The 22,229-nt window shown below is 33.7% G+C and overlaps 1 protein-coding gene across 3 annotated transcripts in view; it reads left to right on the top strand.

The window, feature by feature from the left end:
* SEPTIN7 (septin 7) overlaps window positions 1–22,229 on the top strand; it is a 134,541-nt gene that overhangs the window by 84,126 nt on the left and 28,186 nt on the right. For all 3 annotated transcript variants that reach the window (XM_073238605.1, XM_073238604.1, XM_073238603.1), the window contains 6 exons: window positions 8,528–8,628; window positions 9,472–9,606; window positions 14,807–14,924; window positions 17,255–17,347; window positions 18,459–18,555; window positions 19,961–20,012. In XM_073238605.1, coding sequence (XP_073094706.1) covers window positions 8,528–8,628; window positions 9,472–9,606; window positions 14,807–14,924; window positions 17,255–17,347; window positions 18,459–18,555; window positions 19,961–20,012 — 596 coding nt within the window. The remainder of the gene's footprint in view (window positions 1–8,527; window positions 8,629–9,471; window positions 9,607–14,806; window positions 14,925–17,254; window positions 17,348–18,458; window positions 18,556–19,960; window positions 20,013–22,229) is intronic.

Here is a 22,229-nt window from a genome sequence, read left to right as displayed (position 1 = left end):
ATACAATATCATGTCATCTGCAAATAGTGACAGTTTGACTTCTTCTCTGCCAATTTGGATGCCTTGTATTTCTTTGTTTTGTCTGATTGCCATGGCTAGAACCTTCAGTACTATGTTGAATAACAATGGGGAGAGCCGGCATCCCTGTCTTGTTCCTGATCTTAGAGGAAAAGCTTTCAGCTTCTCGCTGTTAAGTGTGATGTTGGCTGTGGGTTTGTCATATATGGCCTTTATTATGTTAAGGTACTTGCCCTCTATACCCATTTTGTTGAGAGTCTTTATTATGAGTGGATGTTGAATTTTGTTGAATGTTTTTTCAGCATCTATGGAGATGATCATGTAGTTTTTGTCCTTCTTTTTGTTGATGTGGTGGATGATGTTGATGGATTTTCAAATGTTGTACCATCCTTGTATCCCTGAGATGAATCCCACTTTATCATGGTGTATGCTCCAAAAGTGAGCATCTTTTAGAATTTTTTTAAAAAAAGAATTAAAAATATTATATATATAATGCCAAAAATAATAACTAGCTATTGACTAAGATTTATACTAAGAATTGGCTCTAAGTCAGTTCAAAACTATACCCTAAATATCTTTGTGCCAAAAATAAATTTGCCAGACATCAACAGATTTATCAAAAACACTGGTAGACCATATGGTACTATCTATTCTAAATAAGCTGCTCCCCCTGCAAGTTTCCCTATCTTAATCTCAACTCTGCTTTTTCAGTTGCTCAGACCAAAACACTTGGAGTCATCCTTAACTCCTTTCTTCCTCTAATTCTACATACAGCCCATCAACAAATCCTGTTATCTCTGCTTTCACTATATATCCAGACCCAAACATTTCTTACCATTTCCATGGTACTACTAGTATCCACTGCTCCTCCATCATCCCTCTTCCTGGATTATTACAGTAGCCTCCTAACTTGCCTCCCAGATTTGATCCTTGGCCACCACCCCAATCTTTTTAACAAAACAGTGGGAGCCTCCTTTTATAGTGTAAATCAGATCATGTTGCATCTCTGTTCAAAACTGTTCAGTAGCTTTCTATCTCAGAGCAAGGCCAGAGTTGTTATAATATCAAGGGAACCCTATAAGATCTGCCTCCTGCTGCTATGCCTCACTCTCCCTGAACCTAGTTCCTGCATTTTTCCACTTTTGTCTTACTCTGCTTTGGCAAAACCAAGCTTATTACTGTTCTTTGAACAGCCTAATCCTGTTTCTGCTTCAGGGTCTTTCCACTTAATCTTTCTCTGCCTGCACTGTGCTTCCCTGAAATATCCTCATGGTTTGCTCCTGCCTAATTTCATCAAAAAGCTTGAAAGTTGCATTTTCATTGAGGCCCTCCCTGACCACTTTATGAACTCCTTCCAGTCCCTACCCCTGGCTCCAAATGTGTAAGCTCCAGGAGTGTAGGGACTCCATTTTATTCACTGCTGTAAGCTGTTACCAGAACTGCATCCCTTACATGTTATCTGTCATTCAGTATTTGTTGAGTGATTGGACAAATGATTTTAAAAATTAACAACTAGTGTTTAGTTGGGTAATTTTTAAATGTGATGTCTTTGAAGTTTTGTTGATCTTTTTTCTTGGTGTGTGCAGTTTTGTAAATCACTATTACAGGTTAAGTAGGATACTTTTAAATTTGAGGATCTTTTTTGAAGTTCCATGATTATTTTCATTTTGTCTTAAGCAGAGCTCTTTATATGACATGTAGCTTGTATACTAAAAGGACACAAATTTTAAGTATACAGCTTGATGAATTTTTGTGTTTGTATTCACAGATCCAAATAACTACCATCCAGATCAAGAAACAGTACATTTCTAGTACCCCAGAAGGCTTCCTTGTGCTTCCTCTCACTTAGTGTTAACACCCACCCTCACATACAAACAACTTTCTGGCTTATTTCTCCACAGATTAATTTTGCCTGTTTCTGAACTTCATTTAGATATATACTATTTTGTGTCTGATTTCTTTTATTGTAAGGGTATGTCTGTGGTATTTGTCCATGTTGTATAGCAGTAGTTTTTTCATTGTTGTATAATATTCCGTTATGTTACTATATCAGAACATATCTGTTCTTTTTTAACCATTTGTGTTTTGAGTTTTTGACTAATATGAATATTCTTACACATATCTTTTGATGGACATAGGCACTCATTTCTGTTGTGTGTGTATATAAAGATGTATTTCATTGTTTGGTTTATTTTCTTTGATTTCTTGTGAGATTGAGCATGTCTTTTATACACTTTAACTGTTCAGATTTCATTGAAGTGCTCTGACCATCTTAGTATTTCCTATTGTTTCCTCCTTTGTTTGGAGTTCCTGATCTAGATAATAGTCCCTTATATTTCAGACATTGAAGATAATTTCTCCCAAGCTAGCATCTGTTAAAGAAGATGGGAGACGCTCTCAGTTTGTTATAAATTTTTTACATTGGCCTATCTCCAAAATAATCCTATCTAAATTCACTTTACCTTCCTTTAAAATAACACTTCAGAGGAATACTCATTTATTGTGAATATCTTCCCAACTCTCCCTTTTTTGAATACAAAGGAGTAATTAGGACTGAGAGGATCTATAGTAGGGTTTTTAAGACGAAGACCTGTTTAATCTGTTTTATCTCCCCTTTTTACCAAAAGTAAGACCTGAGAACTGGTTTGATTATGACTAGAATTCCAGAGAAGTGTTTTTTTCCTCACTGTAACGGAGGTGTTCTTTGATACACTGGAAACATAGATTATCGAAACTCTTTTCCCTTCTTACCCAGGAGAGAAAATGACATGTTCTTTGTCATTCCGTGTAGTTAAAAAATAGAATATAATATTCTGTTGCTTTTGACTGGCTTTTCGAGCCCAGTAATCTAGAAGATAATCTGCTCTTAGAAGCTCATAAATTCTGTCAGTGGAGAGTAGTCAGAAGCATTATATCTCAGCCCAGATACATTAGACCAGGAAAAACATAGAATCCTGCTCATAAGGCAAATGTCTGCAATTTTCTTGACCTGAAAGCTTTCTGGAACATTTCCAACTGTCAAGAGAAAAAGAAGAAGAAAAAAGTCCTGTGATATGGCCAAATAGGGAGTGAAATTTTAATAAGGATCATGATCTCATAATCTCCTCCCTGGACATTACTTAACAGGACTTTTATCTTACAGAAGAAATTCCTTCACATTCAGTCTTGGAAGGAAGGAGAAGGTGGCTGCACTGAGCAGTGATGCGATGATTCTAAGCTTCCTCTATATCAGTGATTCTGGTTTCAATAAAGTTTCAGTATTAGAAGTTTTCTGAGATTAATTCCTGACCTCCTGTCTTGGCAGGACCGTGTAGTTCCAAATGTGACCTGACATTCCTGGAGTTCTGGAGTTATCCCAGTGATTCTCAAGTTTAAGTGTGCATCACAATCACTTGCAAGCTTCTTAAAACAGATTGCTTGAGTCACCTTTCCCATAGTTTGCTATTTAGTAGGTTTGAGACAGGGCCCAAAGAATTGCATTTCTAATAAGTTCCCAAGCTATGCAGTTTCTAGTCTGGGTACTCTACTTTGAGAACCACTGCTCTGTAGTGTTTCTGGCCTGCTGCAAACTGGTTTCATTCAATACCTGTGGGAAGAAGGTAAGAGAGAGAATGTTCTTCCTTAGTTCTTTCAGAATATTTCAAATTGAATGGAAAGGCACCATCCATTTTATTCATATATATGTATAATATATTTTCCAGTAAACTGATTAAAATGAAGTGATGAAAAATATTGAATATTTGAGCTGTGCTTCATGTTCCAGTGTCAAATATAGATCCTCAGATTAAAACATTTTTAAAGAAAAATAGTGCATACAGTGTTGTGTGGTAGCACATTTTATAGTTTTGTTGCATTTGGAAATTTTTCAAGTGTATTTCAAGTCAGTGTAAAGTTGCCAACTATCACTAAGGGAAAGATTGTCCTTTATTTTGAGACTAAATACATTTCAGTTTCTTTTGTGAAATAACAGGATTGGATTTTTTTCTTTTTAATTTCTTAATTGGCAGCCTTATATTGGTCCCTTTGAAAACTTTTTTATTGGTCTGTGAAGTCCTCTAAGTCACTATGGTAGATTAAATGTATACAAAAGGTGAGGAAAGTTCAAAGCAATGTGAATTCTATCTCTCTAGGATAACATGTATAGATTCCTTGAAACATTTTTCTAGAGCCTGCTCAAGAAACTCTCAAGAAACTCTTCTGTTGATGTTGGTTCTGTTTTTATAGTTTTTTGAACCAGTCATTCACAGAATAGACAATACTTACACCAGGTTTTGGGGCTACAGTGATGATGGACACAGTTCTCGAGGATCTCACTATCAAGGGAAGGATACAACAGTTATGATTTAGTGGGAAATGTGCTGCTCTAAGGTATAGAGGTGACCTTGGCAAGATGGGTTTTAGTGAAGTAGTAGGAACAGAGGGAAGATGACAGTGAGTTAAGAAATGAGTGGTGGAAGTGAAGCAGTGTAGATGAAATAGCTAATGAAGGAAGGGATGAGGTTGAGTGTAGAAGACTGAAAAAGTGACTTGGGTTTTTATTTCCAAAAAAGACCTGAGAATGCTTTTATTCTTTGGGGAATCAGTCCCTAAAATATGAGGATTTGAAGATAGAAGAAAAATAGTCTCAGCAGTTGTCAAAATGACTCTTAAAATGGAAAATGATCAGATCTCCAGCATAGATTAAGAAATTAGCCTTAGGAAGACAGCAATCTGTTCCACTGAAGAAGAGGGAAGACTGAGTGTTGCTTCAGACAAATTGGGGATGTGCTGTCATCTTCAAGTAAATAAGACACTCTACTGAACATGGTGGCAGTAGGGTAGAGTTTGGAAAGAGCCATTCTGGGAAATGGGAGAGGCATGAGACTAAGGAGCGCCAAACAGGATTATCAGAAAGCTGAGAAATTCCTGTTGGTTGAAGTTCATCAATTTTATGGAACAGAAAGATATTTCAGCTGGAAAGAAAAAGAAATGAGGGGTTTGAGAGCAGACGTGCTAATCGAAAATGAAAGGGTCAAGAGACTTAAGGCCTCAGTGTAAGGAGACAAGGAAATGAGGTATAGTGTGGTTCACAGAAGAAGGCAGAATTAGAATCTTTAAATCAACTTTCTTTTTAATAAATTAGGTCTTGATGAGAAGAAAGTAGTCTTTGGGCGAAATTGTTCTACTGTTGGTCATTGTCTCTTTAGTTTCTTGTGGAACATAAGTATTTAAGGTGATGTTTGCCTTTCAGCCCATTAAGTAATCAAAATAGCTTCTGTGTTTTGAGCTAAGCAGTGTACTTCAGGCTGTTCAGATCTCTACTGTTTAAGTCTCTGCAGAGATTTGACTATAGTGCTACTTCTTGAGCCAAGTGTAGGTAGAGATAACTTGTCAGAAAATTTTAACTTTCTCCTTAAAATTTAATGTGGTTAACTAACACTTTTTTAAGACCTTAAATGGCTCTTAAATGTATTAAAGTGTAATGTATTTAACAGTCTTTCGAACATGAAAGAAATGAAGCTGTAGAAACATGGAAGGTTTGACTTTTTCCCCTCAGATTGAAAAACTGAACAGTGTTAGACAAAAGAGAGGCTTGGATTTCTGGAATCTAGGAATCCAAAGATGCCTTAATAAATTAATTTTGCATAAACAATATAATGGGCTTTAGTTCTATTTTTCAGAGGGAAACAGTTGAAAATGCCCTTGATTCATTGTTTCAGTATTAAATTATGCATTTAGAGAACTCTGAGTGATACCATAAAATACGCTGATGTGACCTGCTTAAGTAAAGTGCATGGGAAAGTGGCCATTTGGAATAGATTTCTTAAGAAAAGTTTGAAATTCCTGGACTTGAACTAATTTGTTTTCCATGGATCCCATGAGGATACTTGCAAAACCAAATGATAGGATACAGTTGGATTCTGTGAATGACACTAGTTTAGTTATGTTTTCTGGATCTCTTCCATATGTTGCCATTTTCTTTGTATTTGACCATGTATGGACACACAAAAATTTCATAGACCAGAAAAGCAGCTTTATAAATAGACTCTTTAAAGTATATAAAATACAGATCTTCATTTTTCTTAGGTCAATGGACATTTAAGTTTACAAATCGCTTTTTTTCTTAGTTTTAAGGAAGCAAAGATCTTAAAATTCAAGCTGTTACAATGTATGATTGATTAGTAAACAACCTATTTCTGAAGGTAGAAATGAGTTTTGTTTAGTAATAAGGAAACCAGAAATGATTTGGAGTAAAATGGGAGATGATTCATGTAGAACAATTATATTTTTGTATCAGTTTCTGATACACAATAGTCTGTCATTAAAAAGAATTACTAGGTTAAAGGGTGATATGATTACTTTGGATATTTCCACTTCAGTGGCAGTTACTATAAATGCACGACCTCTTTCTATGAAAGATGGAGGCAACTTCAATATTTGTTGAGATATTAGATATGACCAGATTTTCCCTTTGTTTGTGTGTGTGTGGAAATTGATATGTAATTGATGTATGACCAGATTGTTCTTTAACTAGAGGACCACCAGATTTATAAAATGTGAACTTCTTGAGTCACAAGAGAAGATAATGAAGTTTCTTTTAGTTTTGATAATCTAATACCGTAAGTCTGTTTATTTCCTCAGTTATTTTGCCTGCCTTATAAGAGTAACCTGGTATCAGACAAGCTGTATTATCTTAGCTATATAGTGTGAAACAGTGGTCTTCCAAGCACTGTGTGTCCATCCTTAATAATGAAGATGGTCAGAAAATATTAGAATGTTTATTTATTGATATTTATTAGTTTTTTAATCTGCAGAGAAATTAATACAAATATTTAATGTTCAGATTGCCAGTTGTATATATTTGGCATATAAATAAAATACTTGCTTATATGGGATATTGGGAATTTTTGCCAGAAGTACATACACCAAGTCTAGTCTGAAGACTGTTTGTCTAAAAGATAAGACCTTTGCCTCTTATTTGTCTAAAAGATTAGAAGCCCTTCCATGGGCATCCATGTTCAAATCTCAGGCAGTGTTTTCAGTTTTAACAGGTTTCTTTATTAATATTTTTTTAAGAAAATAACTTATGATTGCTATAGACCTGCACTAATTCAGTAGTCACTAAGCCACATGTGGCTATTTAAGTTAATTCAAATTATATAAAATTAAACATTAAGCTCCTCAGTTGCACTAGTCACATCTCAAGGGCTAAGTGACCACTCAGGCAAGCATCTACCATATTGGACAGTGCAGATACAGAACATACCCTTCATCTCAGAAGGTTTTACTAGAAACAGCTGCTACAGACTTTCTTTGCTCAGCAGTTTTAGTCTCAGTTTCTTGTCTCTTGGTGCATCAGATAGCATCTCTAAGAAAATGTGAAAGGGAAGTGGAAAGTCATCATTATTTCTGTAATCTAAAGGTGCACTAAACTTTTTCTATCCAGAAATTGATCCTTTTCTTTCCAAACTCTGTTAATCAACAAGTAGTTGAAGTTGTTTATGTGTCAATGATTACATTTTCTCTTTAAATACAGTAGAACTTAATTTGTGCCATCTTAATGGCACTTAATAGTCAAAGTTTAATTCTTGCCTCTTAAGTTACCCTATCAGCATACCTGGAGCCTCTAGTCTTAGTAAGAACTTGATATAAATATACGTTGAGTGAAAGCCTGTCTTTTTCTGGGACATTTATTCTCCTTTTCTTTTGGAATCAGTGTGTCATCTTACCTAGCAGCAACACATGCCCAAGATGGTTTATACATTCTGACATAGAGCTTAGAGTTAAGAACATTTTAGATTGTAGGAGGAACTGTTATTTGTTAGTACAATATCCTTTCTCAAGTAGAACATTTTCATAAATTCTGAAAAGCTCTAAAGATTTTAATTAGTAGGGTTTTACCCTACCAGAATACTTTTTTTTTTTCAATACTTGGACCTTTGCTGATAACTTTGGCCTTAATGTGCAATATCACATTTGAGAACGGAATCTTAGTCATAATATAAACACAAGTGTAAATAATTACAGCCATGCTGAGAAAAATTTGGGGATGGTAATAAGTTCACTTGAGTAATTGATTTGGACCAAACTAGATGGACCTAGTCCAGGAAGACTATTGTAAATGGTACATTAAATGTACTTGTCTGATTGATTAATCATATTTGATTTTTACGGATTACTCAGTCATTCAAGCACATTGTTTTATTTGTGTTATTAGATGTACATTTAAGTTAGTAAGTATTATATGGCTTTAGTGATTATTACTATTTTATCAGTTCTCATTTTTCTTCCTTATACCAACGATGAGAAGTAAACCATTTGTTTACATATATATTTTTTTGTTGTTCAATAACCAGGACTTCTAGAATTGCCCACAGTGACTGAGTCTAAGAAAAATGTAGGGGTGGAGTAGGTATATTTAGTTTGCAAAAAACTTCCCAGTTGGTTTTGATTGATACATCCTTCTTAGCTTGTAGGAAACCACAGGTGTAATGTATGGTATTAATAACTATACCAATGACTCTTACAGGTGGAACAATCCAAAGTTTTAATCAAAGAAGGTGGTGTTCAGTTGCTGCTCACAATAGTTGATACCCCAGGATTTGGAGATGCAGTGGATAATAGTAATTGGTAAGAAGGGTTTGTCATCACTGTTTCCCGTTGCATTTGGGGTATGGAGGTGGTTAGAGTATTTTTGCTTAAAACTTCTCATTTTAGCAAAGTTCACTGGGCTTTAAGTATGGCTTGGGTTCACATACCAACTTCGCTACTTACTTGACAGCATTGCTTAATTTCTTTGAACTACAGTGGAGATCATACCCATCATAAAATTATTTGGAAGACAAATTCTAAAACAGCATATATGTAAAAATTCTTGTTATTGAGAAATTTAAAGCTTTTAATTCTCTACATTTTAGCCATTTGTATACATTATTTTCAGTCACATCCTAATTTAAATCTGATTTTAGACTTTCAGTTTTTCCATAAGTCTCAAGTGAAACATCAGTGATATTCTAGTTAGAAATAATATCTTAGTATCTTATAAACAATATTTTAATTTTTGAGTTTCACATTGTTCTTGAAGTTAAATCTCTGTCAACTTTTAAACTAAAGTAATTCATCATGAAGTTTTTGTATTAACTTTTCATATGAAATGTGAACCTCTTTGGATATAATTTTTCATACTGTAAAGTGACTTATCATTGATACGCTTACCAATGCAAATAGTATGATGGTAATAATTTAATTGTGGTTTGACTCAACAATTTATTTTATTTGGGCAGTTTAGAAATAATGAATCAAGATTTATTCAATGTAATTTATACCTGTTTTTGAATCAATATATGTTGAATAATTTGAGATTAGATTGGTTTTGCCTATTTAAAAGTATTGATTATTGCCCTTTTCAGTCATCAGTTATACGTTTATATGTGGAATTGTAACTTAATTATTTAATTTATTTGCATTCTATAGCTGGCAGCCTGTTATTGACTACATTGATAGTAAATTTGAGGACTACCTAAATGCAGAATCTCGAGTGAACAGACGACAGATGCCTGATAACAGGGTGCAGTGTTGTTTGTACTTCATTGCTCCTTCAGGACATGGGTCAGTACCTTGATGCTTTGATTACCTTTTTGTTGTTGTTTTTATTACTGAACTTCAGGTGCATATTTTAGCAATCCTTATCTCTGTGAAGTATAATTATACCAATAGTAAAGTTTCAAATTCCACATAAACATGGCTTATAAAAAAACTTTTTAAATCCTAGATAAATTAATAATGATTTTCCTTTTTTTCTCATGTAAAAAGCTTTTACCTGTTTCATGGAAAGGAACAGTGTTTCCATCATAGTTTGATGTCTCCATGTGGCTAATTTAGTTTCTTCTTGACCACTCTTCCACTAATTGAACCACTAAATAAGAAGCAGCCATAACCATTAGCTTAGACATATCCTAAGAAACTCCAAAGATGTTATTTACTATAGATCTGATAGAGAAGCTTACAAAAAACTTCCATACCAAAGTTCTCATGTGCCATTTCTTTCTTCACTGAATCTGTTTTGCCTGTTTTACCTTAGCTATCACAGTAACCTTAAGTATCATATTCTCAGTACTAACCTTCTACTTATTTGGAGTTAACATCTAAGTATCTATTCAGTCATCTCATCAGATTATTTTGTTTGTTAGTATGGCTAACTTGTACTCCCTTTTTTGTTGTTTGTGCTTCCTGGAGTAGATGTACCTGTCATTGTCAACTGCAAATATTTGTAATTACTCTTCAGCTTTTTTCTTTGGGTAAATAACTCAGCATAACTCAGCCATCTAATATTTATGATTCCACTATCTCTCCACCTAAAGGAACTGGACTATTTATTATATAGCAACAGACTATAGAGCATCAAGTCATCGAACACCCATATTACAGTGGTGTATATGGGTTCCATTCATAAGTACCTTTCTTTTCTGTTCTCTGCTTTCTCCATCATTTTTCTAGACAGGTTAGTGCCCATTATCTCTGTCTTGGTTGAACAGAAAACCTTAATTATATAGTTTTTCATATTTATAATGTCAGATGATAGTAGGACAAATGTTTCTTATTTTATTTCTAATATTCTTCTTCAATGTTCTGAGAAGTTTATATATTTAAAGCAACAAAATTGACTCATCTACTTAAACAGTCCACAAAAAGTAATCTCAAAAATACAACACACTTTATAGCCTTTTATGAGTACTTGTTAGCTTTTTCCTGAATTAATATATATATATATATATATATTTTATCGTTCTAGGTTAACTTGTTAGGGCTTTTTCCTGGAAGAGTAGAATCTTAATCTTCAGCTAAGTCAATAGAAATTTGTCGGTTTATATCCAGTTTTATTATTTTAGATCTTTTGGATTCTTTCCAAGATTTAGTAATTCTCATGAAATCACATTCCTCTTGTCCTCCAGGGGAAAGTAAGTATATTTCTTAAAATTGCCTGGGAAGAAAGGTTTTTCTGTAAGAAGAAAAATTTACATGATTCAGATGAAGCTTAGAGGCTGTGGGTCGTTTCTTATTTGTCACAAGGGATGGGAGTTCAAAATTTTTATTTCCTACATATAAAAATGTGCTTTTGAATAGTTTCTCAACTATTTTTAGATAGGAAAGAAAATTTTGTCCAGTGGTATCTGCTACTGTAGATTAAGTGAAAGAATATGACATTGAATTTTAGGTAGAGAGTTCAAATCCCCTGCTCACTTACAGGGAAGGCAGTTTAGATCAATCAGGGCCTTTCTATCTTATATGAGTAGTCCCTGTGGACTCCCTTATTAGAGGAATCCTGTTAGTGGAGTAATTATAAATAGGCCCAACAATACATTTTTGGTGTCCCCCACCATACGCCACTAAGTGTCATCACTGAACACAAGGCTAATTTATGATTTCAGCTATTGTTGCTTCATTTTTCTTCATTGAGTGGCGGGTAATTGCTATTAAAATTAAAAACTGACTTGAAACTTGAATTTTAAAAGGATATTTTTATCATTTTGAATATTTATTGCCACTTAAAAACATCAGTGGATTCAGTGAGTTTTATATAAAAGTTTTTCCCCTTAGGAATATATATGTGATATTATAAACATTTGCCATTCACTCTGTAGTCATTTGATTTATTTTGCTGTGGGCTTTGAGGTTAAGTAGTCTTTTCCTTCTAATGTGGGTTTATCTTCTAGAAATTCTATAAAGGATTTTCCATTGTTTAAAATAACATTTAAAAACTAAATTTGTTGGGAAAGATGACCTGAAATAAAAGTAAATGGACAGAAGAAAAATTTCAACCAGAATGTAACCGACATGTGGACTGAATGTTTTCTGCCGATGACATTTTGTAAGCCCCTGGCATTTGTATTTTAATTTAAAAGGGCAAGAGGATTATATTGGGGCTTCTATAAAGGTTTTGCCTTTTTTTTCCTGTTTAATTTCTAAACTAATTTAAATTGTTCTTTGGCCCTGTTGTTTATATTTAAGAAGTTGACTTCCCCCAATTTGCTTGTCATGGTAATTTTTAAGTGTTTTTCTCTTTAAAAGTTGAGATAATAAATATTCATCAAGTGTTTTACCTTTAAGTGTAAATTTGTTAACTTGGACTTTGGTTTTAATATTTTATAGTAGATGCTTTTTAAGATTTATTAAAATTTCAGATTAACTGAATGTTTTTCTGTCACTAGGTTAATGAGGTGGTGATGATGGTTAATTAAATTTATCATGAGTATAATCTGGAAAGTAAACCATAAAATTTACAAATCTGAGATTGGTTGAATGGGCCATGGCGCTTACATTTACTGTTGTGTATAGTGATTAATGAAAAGAAGCAATGTTTAAATTTTTTTCAAAGATGGATATGTCCTTTCAGTTAGTACTAGTGACTATTTACAGATGACAATGTTATTCCAGCCACATTCTTTTCTATAATTTTCCTAGGTCTCAGAATGCCAATATAAAATTCCAATGGATTCAAGATAAGGAGGATTAGTGTAAGATATCTTAATTAATGGCTTGGTTCTCCCTATCTGCCTCCCCACTCCTTAACCCTATCTGCCAGTCAGCTTCACTCACAAAGAGGTATAGTATTATTTGTTAGTAAGAAGGAATACCTCATTAGTCTCTGGCCCCAATTCCCCCCAATTTTACATACATATATTAAACCATAGTCCTCTATGATTACTCTAACAGACTTTCTCTTCATTTTAAAATATGAGTCAAAGTTTCATAAGAAAATTAGACCTTTAGTACATTTTTCTCATGCTTTTAAAAAGCTAAGGAATATCAATTTAGAATGATATTTCTGTGCAAAATGTTCCCTCTCCCCACCTATTTTTAGTAGGATGTTAAATTTTACATATAATAAATTCTACAATATATTCTAGATGTTTTCTTTGGTTCATTTACTCAGGGACCTAAGGAAAATCATAGCTTACTTTTTTCGTCAACAAACATTTGGGCAGCTTCTCACAAGTTGACGCTGTACTAGGTGATGGAGATAGAGATGAATGAGACAAAGCCCTTGCTCTTGAGGATCTTCTAGTGAGAAGATGGGAAAAACAAATACAAATTACTATATGCAGTTACTCTATGGCAAATGAAGTGTGTGTTGTGAACCCTTGGAAACATGCCTAGTCTTATGTTAGAGAAAGAAGCTCAGAGGAAATACGAATTGTAAGCCCAGTCCTAAAGACCAGTAAGAATTAGGCAGGCCAGTAGAGAAGACAAGTAGTGACTCTCTAGCATCTTATTATGCTCATGGACAGTGACTGTAATGGGGTATGTGGTGGGGACTTAATAATGGAGGGAATCTAGTAACCACAGTGTTGCTCATGTGATTGTGTATTAATGATACCATTAAAAAAAAAAAGAATTAGGCAGGCCAGGTAGAAAGGGGATGGGAATGGAGTGTGTTCCAGGCAGAATCAGTAGCCTCTGGCCAGAGGTCCAAGTACGGTGCTTTTGAAATTGTAGGAAGTTCAAAAAGGCTGACATGTTGCAAGTAGGAGGTGGCAAAAGATGCTAAAGGATGCTGAGAGACAAGGACAGCTGGAAAGGCCATGTCTTCACAGGCCTTGTAGGCTGCACTAGCTAAGGAATCTGGCCTTTAGTAAGGTTTTCATTCAGAGAATGAGTCAATCAGATTTGGATTTTAGAAAGACCATTCTGACTTCAGTGCATAATTTGGGGGAAACCACATAGATTCTTGTCATTATCTATTCCAAAGGTCTTGGTGCCTGACCCAAAGTAATGGAAATGGAGATAAATATATAAATACACTTATATGTTCAGCAAGTATTGGTGAGTCTTTGGAAGTAAGAATTAGAGGAGGGAGGCATCTTGGATTTCAGGCTTGAGTAATTGGGTAGATTGTAGTGCTATTCACTGAAATAGGACAGAAGGGGAAGGAAAATTTGGGGGTTCAGATGACCTTTTCATACTGAGGAGCCAAAATGGGATGTCCAAATAGTATTTCCACTGGGTGAACACAAGTCTGGCATAAAAGAGTGAGTCAGGTGTGAAGATTTGGGAGTCACTAACCCATAAGAGACAATAGAAGTCATTGTAGTGAATGATAAGGATACAAAATGTAAACTAAGAGGAGGGCCCAGTAGAGAATTCTGAGGAACATAACCTGTAAGGGTCTAGCTTACAAAAAATGTCCTGAAAAGTACCCTAAGGGAACAGCTTGTGAGGGAGTAATGCCAAATGCTACATAATGGGGAAATTAAAAAGTAATAATAAACACCACGATATTTATGGGTTAGCCTCTGCTAATTATGCTTGCAACATAGAAGTGTTTGGTAACCTTGAAAATGCAGCAGCAAAGTAGAGGCAGCAGCCAAGTTGTAATGGTTAAAAAGGATGACCAAGATTCTCTTTTGAGCCTTTTCTCTGAGAAATATATAGTTGTTGGCAAGAACTGAATGTGAGATTCAAAGAGGACTACCATTTTTATTTAAAAACAAAGATTTCCCAAATTTTTATTAAGTGTAGAGGCTATTATAGGAAAGCCTATTAGGAGCCTTTCTGGTTTTTCTAATTCCTCTTTAGGGCCCAAACCGTATGACCAGGGTGTTCAAGGGCAGGAATCAAAGCCTTCTTAGCCACTCCAGTGCTTCTTGAAGTCCTTTCTATCTAACTGGTGCTGGCCCAATAGATCTTCAGAAAGTGTTTCTGATAAGTAAGTACAGTAGTTCCAATGTATTTGATTTAGCATTGGGGATGTGAAGAATCTATTCTCCCAAATTATCAGTTCAGCCATATTAAATATTGTATATTTCAGACTTAAACCATTGGATATTGAGTTTATGAAGCGTTTGCATGAAAAAGTGAATATCATTCCACTTATTGCCAAAGCAGACACACTCACACCAGAGGAATGCCAACAGTTTAAAAAACAGGTGAGCAGAATGAGCTCCAACTCTTGGGTTTTTCATACTGTTCATATAGTTTGCAGATTTTTGTATTTTCAGTATAATGTGTTACAGTGTATTTTTCTTGCTACTTTACTATATGTCATTTACAATGTATTAGTAATAACTCTTGAAAATGATCTGCCTTAGTTTTCTCCTCAAAGCTCTTATCTGTTATCATAGTGCCCTTATCCTTTCTTAGTTTAAATAAGGCTATCTAGATGTTTCTATATACTTTCCACCGCACCCTTCCCACATACTAAAGAATTATTTTCTTAGAATTCCCCAGAAGAGGGTTACTTTTTGAAAGGATATGATTATTTTATGATTCTTTCCACCTGCCCCATTTTGTCATGGCACTAAAACATTTCTTTTTTAATGGGTGTATTTGTTTTCAGTGCCTTGCCAGCATTGTCATTTTTATTTCTAAAACTCTTTTTTACAACAAAGTGGTACCGAATCATTTCCTTAACTTCTAATTTAATTTTCCAGAAGGCTAAACACCTAAAGCAGGGGTTTATTTTGTCCTCATTTTTTTGTTTGGTTCGTTATTTGTTAAATTTTATGAAATGTAAGATCAATTTCTAGAACTGCTCTCCTAGTCCAGTAGCCTATTTTTTATTTTAGGCCACTTTTATATTTTTTAGACTTTGTGTAATATTTTTAAATTGATCAGTTATCTCTTACTGCCTTTGTGGTCCCTTTTGTAATAGGATACTTTGCTTTTTTACCTTTTTTATTATGAATTTCAGAATACCTTGAAATTTGTTACAAAATGAATACCTTTTGAAATTTAAATCCATATAACCCATATAAATTTTTAGAGTGTTTAGTATATCATTTTTATTTTATTTGGTATTTCTCCCAGGGATATATGTTTGTTTATTTTATATTTGTTCTATTCCATTTTAATTTTGTGATATGCTGCATCTAAGTTCAAATATAAATCATATAATACATTTCCCTTCTTCCTTGATTTGTATGTATCTTGACTTAGAATTGTACTAAGAATTTAAAGATAAAAGAGATGGATAAACAGTAGTCACTGTTTACAATCAGTTACTTTATAGTGGTTATACAATTGTCTTTTTCGTATTTTTAAAGAATTAGTTCTTCTTCAGGGGTGCCTATCAGAATCATCAGGAGAACATTTACAAAATAAGTTGTTGAACTGTATCCCTACTAGTTGGTTCTGTAGACTAAAATAATGGGGCTTTGGTATGTGTTATTTTGAAGACGGTCACTCAGGCCTTTTTAATATACCACCTCTAACTAAGAACTACTGCTCTTGAGCTAACCGCTACTGTTTCTTTTTTTCTTCCAGTCATGTTTGACTCCTCATCATCTATTCTTATTTTTTCCTGTTAGAGATAAAATGCCCCAATTGTAAAAGATGTGTGGTGCTGTTTTCTCCATGACAGATTTACTTCTAGCTAATTTAGTAACCATGTAACATATTTTATTTAGTGTCCCTTTAGTGCTTCTGGGACATGTGAGGGTAGAACTGAAATACCAGTTTAGGCAGAGAGTAAGTTTTAGGTATATTAGCCATCAATTTGTTAAAGAGTTTTAATAGGGTTGGTAGTTGAAAGTCATTTTGTTGTCTGTATTCTTTTTAGAATTTGGAGTGATTTAGACAAGATAATTTTAATTTGAACTAGATAATTTCTGATATTAATAATAATTTGTCTTTCTTTTTTCTACATTCTCCTTATTAACTTAGCTTCTCAATTTCCAGGGCATGTTTGATCCCTGTGTGCTTACCTAATCTTGTATCTGTTGCTCCTTGATTTGTGTGTATGCACATGTGTATGTAATTATATTTTCTGATGAGTGTGCAGATTTTTCTCCTGAAGCCAATACCATACTTATTTTTACTTACCTTTGTCAAATTCTACAAAAAATTTTAGTTGCATTTAAGCTCTGTTGAATTAGCCAAATAAAATAGTTGGTGAGAGTTAGTGATATCTAGAGAAAGAACCTCAGTCATTATAAATAAGTAACCTAAAGTTATTATGGTAGAAATTAGAGAAAGCTCTTTCTGGAATCTTACATCATTTTTAGAATTCTTTCAGTATTACAACCAAATGACTTTGTTCTCAAGTAATTGTATTTCAGCAATGGTGTATATATATTAACTTCATAGCTTGAAAAAATTCAAAAGACTAACATAGTTTGATTTTGGAGTATAGCTTTTCATTGCTGAAGAATAGTAAATGACCTGGAGCACTCCAGGAACTTAAGGAAAGTGTTATAATAATACAGTTGATCTACTAATTATGTGTGTTAATCGTTGCTAGCTTCCTCTTTGATTTTAGATAATGAAAGAAATCCAAGAACATAAAATTAAAATATATGAGTTTCCAGAGACAGATGATGAAGAAGAGAATAAGCTTGTTAAAAAGATAAAGGTAGGTTCATTCCCTCCATATACTAAAATGTATTGGAGCCTTAAAAATACTCTAACTGAAAGACTAAAAATATCAGTGTTTTTAAGTAATTGGTTTACAAAGTGAATATCTTATTTATTGAGATTATTCATTGTTGAATTTGGCTTTGCAGTTAACTTTGTTGGTTGACTATTATTATATGTAATAAACAAGGGATTGTGTGGAATACAGAGATGAATACCATAATCCCTGTCTTCATGTGGTTTGTAATTAACTGGTTTGTATTATATAATTTTCCCCCTTAAAAAAACAGGAAAGGAGAGGAAGGGAGAGGACTTGTTCTTTAGCATTGTTATGCTTAATCTTTGTTTTAAGAGCTACACAAAAATGTTTTCTTTTGTCCTTTTATAAAAGCCAACCAAAAATCTATACCAACATAATATTCTGTGTTTTTAATTTATAGTGCTTTCCTAAGTACTCTGGACCTAAAAACAGTATATTGATTCAATGGCATTATGTGAGCAGATAATTATCTTGGAATAATGAAATGCTTATACCTGACCAGTGAAAAATTTCTGAGGTTTCATAAAATAGCCATGTATTTTTATATATTCTTAATATGTTTCTGGGAACTACAAGGATTTTGAAAGATGATCCTCTGAGTTAGTCTGGATAAATGCAAATCGTTGCAACCCCCCAGATCTGGAGTTCCAAAGGGAGAGTTTAACAAGTGTAATATTCCATTTCCAAGTGTTTTTTAATCAAGTAGGCAGGCTAATCATAAGCTTCATTTTTAACCCTCTAGCTACCAATCTACTTTTTTATCCTTTTTAATCTTCCCAATATGGGACAGCTTCTTTTTGGACTGATTTTTAAACAAGGAATTTAATCAGCTGTATGCCTTAGTATTGTTTAATTTTTAGAGAAAATATAATTTTATTCATTGTTTACATTGGTAATAATACCATGTAGTGCCAATTTACTCAATAGTGATTGAATGGCCTATAAAAGTGAATGCAGAAACTATCAAGTTAAATTTTTTTTGCTAATGTGTTGAATAGTGTAACTTCTTTATTCTTGAATTTGTGAAGACTGCAGAGATGTATTTGAACAAGAATACTTTGTTTTACAGGACCGTTTACCTCTTGCTGTGGTAGGTAGTAATACTATCATTGAATTTAATGGCAAAAGGATCAGAGGAAGACAGTATCCTTGGGGTGTAGCTGAAGGTAAGGTTTTCTTCAGTGAGTGGCTTTCTGTAAGATCTCATAAATGTGATAAAATTTGTAATAAGTAGTATAGTACATATATTGCACTGGTATATTCTAGATTTTCAAAGGTAGTTCTGAATTCAGCTTCATTTAGTCTCATTTCTTCATTGGTACATTCCAGTTTCTCAGACTTTATGTCCTACTGAGTCTGGCAAGAAAGTGTTAAATCCCAACATAATACTTGTCTGTGCTCCAGCTTCCCACCTCTGCCCTATCATTAAGTCTATTCCTGTTTTTTTTGTATGAAAATGTACTTAAAAAATGCAGAGGTGCTTTATCTGAGGCCCAAAGATTACTGCCAAAGAAATCTAATAAACTTGCTGAAATTGATAACAATTTTGGAGAAAAGGCCTCTTACTTTTATCTGAGTCTCAGATGGGTCTGGGGCCCTCAAGAATGATAACAGTTTTTGTCAGCCAAATTAAAACATTCATAATTTTCCTTTACTCAGGAAGAAAGCCACCTTTTTTGGCATTCACATCTTCAGAGTAAAAAAATTTCCTTATTAAGAGATCCTCTACCACTTTTGTAAGGAGTTTTAAACACCAAAAAAATCGTAGGCATAGCATCAAAGCTCAGAAGTCTGTTTCCCCAAATTTATGTTTATTGTGTTGGTTTAACTTAATATTTAATCTTGTGTGTTATAGTAACTTTTAATCAAGATTGAGTCATGATTGTTTTATCTATTTGTTGGCAATACTTTGAAAAGTTGTGTAATTTTTAGGATATTTTTCTGGGTTACTGTCCTTATTGGTGCTACCAATAACACTATTGCTAATTCCAAGCTCTTTATCATCCCCAGGTAACCTTTAGTTAGTGAGCTGTGGCTTTAAAACTTGTACAGCCATTAGAACTGAATAAGTTGCTTTGTAGCTCTAATTTTAGTTCTCCCTAAGTGTGTTTCTATTAGTGATACATTTTTTAAAAATAGAGAGCATTAAAGTTCTAGGCTCACCTTTGTTTCCTTGAAAGAGATTTTTCTAAAGTGATTCTTCCCCTCTTCCCCAACACTTAACTTTTAAAATGCATTTTATTATGGAATAAATATGTTCTCTACAAAAAAAGAGAAATGCAGTATCTCCCCTTTTAAAATTTCAAAATTGTTTGCTTCTGGAAATCTCCTTTGTTAGGTTTATATATTTTGTCACTGATGATTAAACTACAATAAACTAATATTATAATATATTTATCTGGCATGTCCTTAAATTAGGTACTCTGTTACAGTGTTAAGCCTTAATGGAGTATTGATCTAAACTATTTTGCATATTCTTTCATTATTGTTACCTTCATTTCCTGTGAAATTTCCTTTGAAAAGACTGGGTTTAGTGGAAATAATCTATGTTGTCGGTTTTGTTTTTTATAGTTGAAAATGGTGAACATTGTGATTTTACAATTCTAAGAAATATGTTGATAAGGTAAGTGTGAGCAGTGATGAAAATAATGTAAGTTTAGGTTAAGAGTTGGACAGATTTACAATGTATGCATCTGTATCTATAAATGTAGCTAATTTAAGTAGGTATTTAGTATCTACATTCTAGCACTGAAGTAAGCATGGCATAGAGACAACTTCGGTTGTATTGCCAAGGTTTTAAAGTCAGCTAAAATATAAAATAAGGCTGTGTAGCTAGGAAAATGAGTCTCTATCATTATACTTTGTGTTGAGGCTTAATACTGAAGGAGGTATAGAAAGGGGAAAGAAAAAGGCTTTTTGCTCTTCTTTAATGTGAAAAGTTTTGGAAAATGGTAGGAGGGAAGGCTAGGTTTTGAGTAAAACTTGGAATGTTAAAAAGTACACAGCCTTGGTAGTTGGTGAGTGGGTCGTTCTTTGGAGGACAGTGAACAAAACTCATCTTCCTCCCAAGCAAGTAAATATTACTCCTAAATTGTACCTTGTACACCTGTTGACAGAGAAGGAAAGCCTGTGAGAGTAGGTCATTGAGGTAATCCTGATTACAGGACCAGGACTCAAATTAGAAAAGCAACAGCAAAGAGGAAATAATAAAGAAAAATTTACTATAACTGAGACATTAGTGGGCAAGAAACAGGATGGGGATCAAAATGAGCCTCAGTGTTTTCATGTTCAGATCATTTTCTTCTTTCTGCTACCTATACACTTTCCCACTTCTCTCTCATCCTGCTTGCTTCTCCAGGCCCTCACCACATATCCCAGTTTTAGATGGCCATCTTAAGTTGATATCTATTTTTTTTATACTACCCACTTTCCTAATACACTGGAATCCATTTAGCTACATGGAAGAAGTAATTGATTATTAGAAATGAAGGAACAGCAAGGTCATTCTTACAAGTGAGGGGGAAAATTGAGTCAAACTGCTATCTCATGAAGTCCTCTAGAAGTGAGAGTGACTTTTGAAATCAAGTTGCTTTGTAATTGCTTTTCTCAAAGGAGCACGTGACCAAGTGTTTTGGGTAGGAAGTAAATAATAGGGGTGTTTCAGCAGTTGGGGTTGGCAGGCCTTAACATAGTGGAGAAAAGCAAATGCTTATGAGAGGATGGTCATCTTAGTTTTCAGAATACAGCATTTCATTTCTACTGCAAACTGTTCCCTTTCTCTTCCATTCTTAAAATAGATTTCAAAAGAACTAATAGTAAAATCTCTTACATTGTTAGTGGAGAGTATTTCATAAATATTAATTGTCAGTGCATTCCCTCCTATTCTTTTCCTCAGTTTTAAATTACTTAAATTATTTGTCTAGTGCTTGACATGAGGGCATTCTATAACTTTGTCTTGTGCATTTTTAAAATACATACTCAGAAATTGCCTACAAACCTAAAATACTATAAAAGGGAAGGCTGGTTACTTTGAGCCAGAAGATAGTCAGACTTCACTTTGAACATTAGAAGATGCATAGACTGGCAGCGGGTGAAAGGGACTCACTGGTATAATAGCATTACAGAGCAAATACTAATTTCTGCAGGAAGATTTATACTGCTTAGGAAAGCAGCAAGACAATGAGCTATGTATGAAAATACTAAAAATTTTAAAGTTATATATAATTTAAGCAGATATATAATATGATCTGTTGCTGATATATTTAGATATATTTAAGGAATTCAGGGTAAGTGGTAAAATTTGGAGTGTTTCAGGTGTAGGATTCATGGAAATATGTATCTTAACACAGATTGGTATAAATACAGTGATGTTTATTTGTGAGATTGGGAGTGGTCCTGTTTAATATTTTTATCAATGAATAGGATGAAGATGGTGGTTTCAGCTCTTTGAGGTAGATGATGAGGTGATTTACTTAATAAAAACGAATTTGTTAAAATTGCTGTAGCACATTTGATTTTCTTTCCTAAAGCATAAATATTTTTATCAAAATTTTTCATTTGTGGGTTTTACATTTAAATGTATAAAACATCTTTGAAAAGTATACTTTGAAAATGAAAAGCTTAGGAACATTTTAATTGGTTTTCCTTTTAAATTTGAGTAGAAATGAAAAAGATATATTTAATGTAGCTCATGTCTTTAAAATGAAAACACCTAGCATATATTTAATAAATACTTGAAGGTTATATCAATACCGGTATTTCAGATGTCTGTAAATTCTAAATAATTGAAATCTTGCAGGTTAAAGTTAGGAATAGTGGTTGCTTGTAAGAAAGATCCAGG

Source organism: Manis javanica, chromosome 6 (assembly GCF_040802235.1).
Source record: "Manis javanica isolate MJ-LG chromosome 6, MJ_LKY, whole genome shotgun sequence".
NCBI lineage: Eukaryota > Metazoa > Chordata > Mammalia > Pholidota > Manidae > Manis > Manis javanica.
This window is presented reverse-complemented; position numbering and strand designations above follow the sequence as displayed.